The 8991-nt window shown below is 41.2% G+C and overlaps 1 protein-coding gene across 1 annotated transcript; it reads right to left on the bottom strand.

Annotated features, from left to right (window-relative positions):
• Window positions 1–672: 672 nt before the first annotated feature.
• Window positions 673–2403, bottom strand: LOC100932047 (C2 calcium-dependent domain-containing protein 4B). Its single transcript, XM_012543133.3, has 2 exons — window positions 2297–2403; window positions 673–2098 (listed from the first exon to the last, which is right to left on the bottom strand). Exon 2 carries the CDS (start codon window positions 2055–2057, stop codon window positions 777–779), a length of 1281 nt encoding a protein of 426 aa, XP_012398587.3. The 5' UTR covers window positions 2058–2098; window positions 2297–2403; the 3' UTR covers window positions 673–776.
• Window positions 2404–8991: the final 6588 nt, after the last annotated feature.

The following is an 8991-nucleotide window of genomic DNA, read 5'->3' as shown; positions in this document are numbered from 1 at the left end:
AAATGTTTTTGTACCCTGAGCCTGAAAGACTTAGATCTAGGGCTGGGAAAAAAAAAAAAAAAAAAAAACAGAGGGCATCTCCGCAGATCCCCTTATTTTACATCTGAGAAAACTAAGGCTCAGAGAGGTCAAGTAACTTGCCAAGGTCACACGGGTAGAAAGAAGAGAGATGGGAATATTTTTTCACCTGTTAATCTCTCTTCCCTTGCCTCAAGTTCGATATCTACCTATTCATTGAGCCTTAAGCAGCTGCAAATAATCTCTTCAACAAATTGTTCTTGAGTACCTAGGCTAGATTTCCAATTTGTCCCATCACATTTCACACTTCTTATTGTAAGTTGTGATGTTTGCAAAATTTGACTCAGAATGAATATCTTTTACTATGAATATTGACAAACACAGAATTTCTATTAGAAAGGGGGAAGAAGTGATCAGAGAAGCACCTGCAGAGAGGTCACTATCTAGATATGAAATATTGTTTCCTCCCACCCCCATCATGCAGTACTCCATCTAAGACCAATTCTTTCCTGTTTGAAAATTGAAAATAGTTTAGAACACTAGGGCATTAATTATGTAGAAATCAGTTGAATGACTTTTCCCCCGTTAATGCGATAGCCTATTTGAGACATGTTTCTAACAGTTAAATTCTAAATTAGAAAACAAAAACAAATATTCGAGTAAAAATAAATAAAACTTTATTTCTTTTTACAAAATAGCTGCCGGGCCTCCCCGGGTTAACAAAGCACCAGGAAGGAAGGGGTGAAGCGGGGCCACGGTCAGAGAAGTAGGGAGCTGAGCTCCAGCTCACCCCGGCCGAGCAAACGGTCCCGCTCCAGGCCCCGGCCCTTGTTCTCGGCCTTGACCCTCACGGCCGTGCGGCGCAGGTCATCCTCGGACAGTCCGTCGAAGAAGAAGTCCTCGTTGAACACTGGGTTTCGGCTCTGTCGGACCACGGCGCTGCGCTGCTTGCGCGTCTTGCCCGGGGGCACCAAGGTGACGCTGACTCTGCAGCCGATGGCCCCGGGCGCGGCCGCGCCGCCGTACAGACCCTCGGCTCGGAGCAGGCGGATGCGCAGCCGCCGGGACGCCGGACAGTACTCGGTGGCCAAGTGCAGGGCGGCGCCGTGGTGGCCCAGGCTCACGGTGCTCTCGGCCTCCAGGCGCTCCCGCGGCGGGCCCAGAGCGGCGGCGGCCGGCGGGAGGGACGGAGCCCTCGGCCCCGCGGAGGTGGAGACGCGGTCCGCGTCCGGCGCGGCCTCGAAGTCCTCGTCGTCGTCTTCTGCGCTGGAGACCGAGCGGGCCCGGGCCAGAACGCGGCTCCCACCGGCCCGCAGCGCCCGGCCCAGGAGCCCCTCGGGGGCGCGGAGGAGGCGGCGGTAGCGCTGGCGGCTCCGGGAACGCGGGGCGGGAGCCTCTCGGGGCCGCGGGGAAGCGCAGGGGGACGAGCTGGCAGAAGAGGAGGAGGAGGCGGCGCTGTCGGGCCCGACTAAGGCGCCCCTTCGCCCTCGTGGGTGGCAGGTGCCGCCGCCGCCTCCACAATAGGTGTGAGCCCGAGGGCGCGGGGGCTGGAGAAGAAGGGCGGCAGCGGCTGCGGAGCCCCCGAGGAAAAGGGACTCCTTGCGCCGGGTATTCGGGCTCTCCAGCAGCGCGCAGAAGCCGTACGAGGTCGGCCGGCGGGGCAGGTGCTGCAGCGAGAGGGCAGCCTGCGAGCGCGGGTCCCAGTCGGTGAGGTCCGGGTCCTCCCTGGCTCCCACAAGACCTGGCCGCAGCTCCTCCTCCCCAGGTCTGCTGCTTAAGTTCCGACTGTGAGGCCACATGTCGGGTTCCACTGTGCAGCGTCGGGGAGTAGAGGCAGAAGCTCCAGGAGGCTGGAAAGCAGGAATGGTGTGGGGAGGTAGCCGGGGTGGGATGCAGAAAGCCGGGATGCGCCCCGGAGTGAGCACGTTGCAGAAAGGAGAGACTGCCGGGCTCTTGGACATGAGATCCATTGGTACCTTCTCGGGCTCCAGGGCTGTGCTCGTCCCAGTGGAATCGCGTAGTTTCTCCAAAAGTCGCATTTCCCAGGATCTAAGATAGGGAGAGGAGTTTGGAAATATTCCTATTGGGAAAAAAAAAAAAAGACTTGTAAGATTCCTTCCCTAGAAAGAGACAATTGGGTTCCCTTCCCCTGTTGTTCCATTTGCTTAATATAAACTCAAGTGTCTGTGAGCGGACACACTCAGAAACACACTTATGCGTACATCCTCCTCTCCCAAACATTCTCAGATAAATATTTTCTCAATATTGTACCGGTTACCTTTTAAAACTGTCTTTCTTCCCTTCCTTCTGTCACCCGTAGCTTTGACTGAGGAACTGCTACTATTGGTCGGTTTTTAAAAGCGGCGACTTTTTGCTTCAGCACTGGACTGAGGGACAGCTGATCTGTGCTTTTATATCCTGGCCCCATGGGGCCTTACCCAATGGAGAACGTGGATGAACAGCAAGAAAAGAAAAAAAACGGGCCAACTCCGCCTCTTACCACACCAAGGAGGCCAGTTAAGGGGAAATGCTCTCTAGGTGCAAATTATTGGCGGTTGAATAACAGCAATCTCTGGACTGCTTTGGGAAAAGCATTTGTACCTATATCCGGAAGAGACACCTTTCAAAGCTGTTTTAAAAAAATAGGATTTCCCATCACAAATAAGAAATGATTAGCTGCTGAATTCCCCACCGTGCTTGGAAAGGAGGAAACACACCCTGACATATTTCCTGGCATATGGAAAGAGTGAGGCAGAGCAAGGAAATAGGAAATGGATAGAGTTCTGTTTATGCTTCAGATAAAGTTACACGCCCAATTGTACTAAAGTGCCACCCGTGAGACCCAGAAATTGATTCCAGTTTATTCCAGTAACTGTCAAAGCCAGCTTCCCTCTAACCTGCCTAATACAAATATTCATGGAGCAGAATCAACATCTTCAATTAAAAATTGTTTTTCAGTTGTCAAAGTACTTTTCCCTCCTATTCACTGAAAGTAATAATGAAAAGAGCAAAAAGAAGCACGAAGGAAGCCTTATATTAATAAGCATAATCAAGCAAAACACATTTTCATGTGGCTCTTTATTCTGCATATTTATCCAACATCTCATTGTCATGAAGGTGGGCAGGATTCTTCTCTGGTCTGCTGGAATCACCTCTTTGATCAGAGGTCTGAATTGTTCCTCTTGGCATTATTATAATATGATTGTTCTCCTTGTTCTGCTCACTTTGCATCAATACATGTGTTCCCAAGTTGCTCTGAAACCACCCCCTTCATCATTTCTTCTACACAATAGTACTCCATTAATATACCATAATTTGTTTTGTCCTCCAACAATTAATGCTACCACCTTAATTTCCAATTCTTTGCCATTACAAAAAAGCTACTATAAATATTTTTGTACATATGCATCTTTTCCCTCTTTCTTTGAAATCTTTAAGGGTAATGGACTACTAGTAATATTCACTGGGTCAAAGGACAAGCATATCTTAATAACCTTTGGACCTAATTCCAAATTGTTTTCAGAATTATTGGATCCATTCACAGGCCTACCAAGAGTACATCAATGTATCTATTTCCCATCACACACACACACACACACAGCCTCTTATTTTCTTTTTTGGTCAATTTTGCTATTCAGCAGGGTATGAGGTAGAATCTTAAAGTTGCCTTCTTTTGCATTTCTCAATTAGTAATTTGGAGTTTTTTTTCATGTGGCTACTTGTAAATTGTGTACTCAAAATGTGAAAGAACTACAAAGACCATCTATAATGCATTAAAATTGAAACTCTCTCCTATAGTAACTCCCCAAAATGGTCACACAACCTTTGTCTGCAGACCTTTGGTAAGAGGGAAGTTATTGCTTCCTGAGAATGCACCAAGTTCATGCTCCAAACTGTGTTAAATAAACCCGGGATAAGATGATGAAGAATACCAGTCTCCACTATGAAGATTGTCAACTACTTTGGGGAGGAGGCAGGGTAAAAAAATACATAAATGAATCTGGAGTAAAGAAGAATCTTAAAAGTGCTATAGTCTTAGGATGTTTATTGAAGTTGAAGAGATCACTTTCATGGTATGAAAGGAATTAGTGAACAAGCAATCAAGTAATTGTATTGTACAATATTGAGTGTATGCTTATTCATAGAGGAAGAGGTAAAGGGGAGAAGAGGGAAATAAGGCAAAAAAAATTAGGTCAGAGCCAGATTGTAGAAGATCCTGAATGCCAGGATAAGACATTTGTGGGAAGATAATTTAGTATAAAGGAAAGACACAGGGTTTCCACATCTTGGATTTTTCTACCTGTATGACCTTAGGCATGTCCTTTAATTTCCTCTAGGCCATAATTTCTTCTTCTTTAAAATGAGAAGACTGGACTCCATGTCCTCTAAAATCTCTTCTAGTTCTAAACTAAAAATTTTGTCAGACAACAGCTTTGTGAGTAGAGAAGTGACAGATTCAGAGGGAGTAACATGGTTATACCAGTATATTCGGGATATTTTTGTCAACTATATGAAATAATAATTTGGGGTGAAGAAAGTAGAGATAGTCTATCATTAACCAGATTTTAGATCATGTCACATAAACATCAACCTGGAGAAGTTATTAGTTCCCTTTAATGACTGGCACAAGGTTACTAACTCATGCCATATAGTTCCTGAGTCATTTTAACTGTGCCCAAGTCTTCTTGACCTCCATTTGGATTTTCTTGGCAAAGATACTGAAGTGATTTACCATTTCCTTCTCCAACTCATTTTACAGATGAGGAAACTGAGCCAGAGTTAAGTGACTTGCCCAGGATCATTCAGATAGTAAGCATCTAAAATTAGATATAAACTCAGCTTTTCCAGACTTCAGGCCTGGCATTCTATCCACTATGCCACCAAGCTGTCTATGCTTCTTCTTCCAATCTACTAAGCTGTAACTCAAGCTAAGAAAATGATCCTAGTTTGTTACAGCAACACTTTCTAAGTGTACTTCCCTCCATTCTGCCTAATTTAGGATTAATCTACATTATTTATAATATTTTTTCCAACATTAATACATTTTTCAACAGCATTAACACAAGCATCTTAAGTCATAATCTCTTTAGTCTACAAAAGAGAAAAATATGGTAAAGGGAACTGAAATGATTTACAGTTGGAACAAACTTGACACAGGTAAATCCATAACTAGAGGAAAATTTAACAGGTTTACTCCTATTCTTAAATCACACAGGAAGCAAGTTAGGAACAGAAATTATATCTGTGGTGTTATTAGAAGAGGAAGATTAGCGATAATTCAGTGACTTGGTAACTAACTTCATGAACTCTACCTATTACAGAATTTTCTGGTGTTCTTTAACCTTTTCTATGCTATTCACAGTTTCAGAATATCGTATTTCAAACAAGCCACTCAAGGACACTTCTAAACTGACCTGAGTTCTATCTGGGTGAATATGCTATATCAATTCAATATAATAGGAAATTATGACTTACCTGCTATGCAGGTAAATGTGTGCCATAAATATGTGCGAGGTATCAGGGATCTAATTCTTAAGGACCCTACAAAGAGTCATGGGTTCACAGTCCTTACCAACTTAATGATTTGCTTAAATATGTTAACATACAATTCTCAGGACATTTTGAATAGAGTGACAGAGTTTGAGTCAAGAGGATTTATGGCCGAGTCTTAACTGGCACTAGCTATATAATCCTGATAAGTTACCTAGCCCTCTGGGTCTCAGTTTTTTTGTCTGTAAAAATGCTAATAATAGCAACTAAATTCATGAGGGTTATTCTGAACATAAAATGAGATATTGTGCTAAAGAACTTTGTAAACTTAAAGGATTATAACAATGCAAGCTGTAATAATCATAATGATTATTATTAAGAAAGCACTTATTTGACACATAGTAGTATGCTAAATACAGAAAAGAATAAGCCAATGGATATGATTCCTGATCTTTGGGGATTTATCATCCAAATTTGACAAAAATGTTGGAAATGAAAAAGACTTACATAGAGTAATAAAGAATAAACATGGAACAAGTACATAAATAGATAATAACATTTAAAGAATTTAATTCAAGCTATTCGCTGGAAGGTCAAATACTGAAGCTGAAACATAAATACTTTTAGCCACATAATAAGAAGACAGGACTCATTGGAAAAGACCCTAATATTGGGAAGAAATGAAGGAAAAGGAGATGGTAGAGGATGAGATGGAAAGATAGTGTCATGAAAACAACAAACATGAATTTGGACAGACTTTGAGAGATAATGGAAGATGTAAGAGTCTGATGTCTTTGGGACATGACTGCATAAATACAAAAATTAAGTTCAAGAATAGATATTTGAGGGGGATGCCCATGTCTGGAGAGGTAGTATCAAGAAGAATCATAACTGAGAGTCTCTACTAGTCTCAGAAAGTCAGTTTCCTTTTATGTAAAACTGAAGAAGGGAAATGTTTTGAGACTAGAATCTTCTAGCTCTAAATCTATTGAACTATGAATTATCTACAAGAAGTAGAGGGAGTCAGCTCCTTATTGATCTAGGTTGGCTTCAGAACACAAGACCACTGCTTGAGGTTTATTTAAGGAATGCTAGGACATTCTCACTATTTGGGGGAGAGGGGGTAACCCCTATCTTAAAATCTGTTGATATTGGATTCTCCTTATCTCTAAAGATGCAGTCCCTGCTTTGGGGATGGGGCAGAATTATTGAAAGCAGAAGAGCTTCATTTCTCAGCCAGAGATTTTCCATTGCTCAGTAAATTTATCTTTTCAAATAACTGTTTGGTCTAATATAAAATCCAGAACTAATGGTCTTCAATGTAGTTCAATTTCTCCCTTGATGCAGTCTTCTTAAGATCCTATGAGGGATCATTGATTTGTTAATTTAAAAATACTAGAAAGATATTTTTTATACAAAATAGCATAACAAAGTGCTCCTTGTGAAAATTTTTGAAGTGACTGATTTTTATGAGAATTTACTATTATCTCCTTCTGGCTATACTGCCATATATAGGTACTGCTACCTTCATGTTTTCCTTTCACTCATATTTCTATCCATCACAACTCTTTCTTCATTCATGATAAAACTGTGTTGCAACTACTTGCTTTCTTTGGCATTTAACATTCTGATGAAATTTCTGTATTTTAGACTCTGGGGAGGATATCAAGTTCAGTTTCTAAAGTTGTTTTAGAATACTTTTTATACTACTTAATAACATTCACTACCTGTCTTCCTTTAAAAAAGCATAATATCCTTTGGATCCCATACTTAGCTACCTGAAATACAAACAAGTAAAAGATTTTCTCTAGGTTTAGTAATTTCACAATCATTAGTGTAATCCAAGGTCAAGGGCTCCAAGCACTTGTTCTACATAAGCTATTTGGATTGGCATCCCCAAATCATTTTCTCTTTTACTCGTACTGCCCCTACTCACAGAAGCCTCTGGGAAATATCAAAATATAATTCAAATATTTTGTGCCTATAAATTCCCAGACGTGGATTAGAGGGTCCCCAGGTTTAGTACAAGTTCTCGAAGTAATAAATACATTTAAAAGATTAAAGCAGCTGTTATTCCACACCAAAGAAAAGTGCTAAAAACACATAAAGGATTCACAATATCCCATAAACAATCAACGCCATTCTTCTTTCTAATAATTATTTTCCTTCAGAATCCTAAAATCTCCCATACTCATAGCACCACCTTGTGGTTGGAAATCACTTCAGACATGAACTGAACTTAAGATAGCTCTGAAGACAACTCCCCAGCATTCTAGTTAAGACTCTCATTTACCCTTTCTTCCCTAGAAACCCATGTCTTCTGGCACCACTTGTCATTTGTTCTTTGCTGGAGGGAAAAACTCATGAGGTTACTAGATAATCAACTTTCTACTCCCACTCCTATCTCCCCCATACTGGAAGTGGGTCCCACTTTCTAATTCCAGGGGATCCATCCATACAGGAAAGGTATCGTGGCTAGTTAGTTACACAGAAGGAGGATTAAGAATGTAAATTCTTTGTTACTACCTTTAGAAGACATTAAACACTACTATCAAAAACCTAAAGAAATTTTAGCAATGTGTTTCATTTAGCATCTGAAATACTGACTTTGAAGTCTCAGAACATTTCCCTTTAATTATATTCAAGGCCCTACTTAAGTCTCACCCTCCCTTCTCCCATTTCTCCACTGATCTTTCCCTTGTCTGAATAGCATGGAACACACTTGCATATTATCTGCCGAGTTCATTTTCGGCAAGACTTAATCAGGGCTTGCCTTAATTGTTAGTTAGCTGTCTCATGTGTCTGTCATCTTACCAATTATGTTGTAAGCTGCTTAAATAAAGGGAGCATGTGTTATGCATCTTTTACATCCCACTGTCTGTCTAGTAAAAATGCAATGCACACAGTAGGTACTCACTCAATATTTGTCCAATGAATCTTCATCTATTTTAGTATGTCTTCCTTAATCATTTAGATTACCCGTGTAATTTCACCCTTGAGGAACAAAAAGATGAAAAGCACTGTAGTTCAATTTTCATTCTGTCTCTGAGAAAGTTAATATGATCTCTCCTTCTGGGCATGTCTTATCAGAAGCCTCAATACCCCATTCAACCCAGATCACATACTTTGAAGACAATGTCATTAGAACCTCCTCGAGCTAAAGAAATGTTCTTTAAAAACTTCACCATGTAGGCATATTTATCTTGTGCAAATGATTTATTACAATGTTTTTATCTTAAAACCAGTAATTGATGTGATTTTTGTTTAGTTTGATGGATGCTGCTGGCTAGCAAGATAATGACTTGTACCATTATCACATAGCTGTCTCAGAAAACAAATAGTGTTGGTCTTGGGCTCTAACCTTCTGCTTGACCCTTATTGGTCACTGATTTATTTTAATGTCTCTGTGAACAACAACCTAACTTGTCTTTTCTCTGGTTTCCCATGTATTCTGTTCTCTTTCTAAAATACTGTCCTGAATGA

The sequence above is a fragment of the Sarcophilus harrisii genome, chromosome 2, assembly GCF_902635505.1.
Source record: "Sarcophilus harrisii chromosome 2, mSarHar1.11, whole genome shotgun sequence".
NCBI lineage: Eukaryota > Metazoa > Chordata > Mammalia > Dasyuromorphia > Dasyuridae > Sarcophilus > Sarcophilus harrisii.
This window is presented reverse-complemented; position numbering and strand designations above follow the sequence as displayed.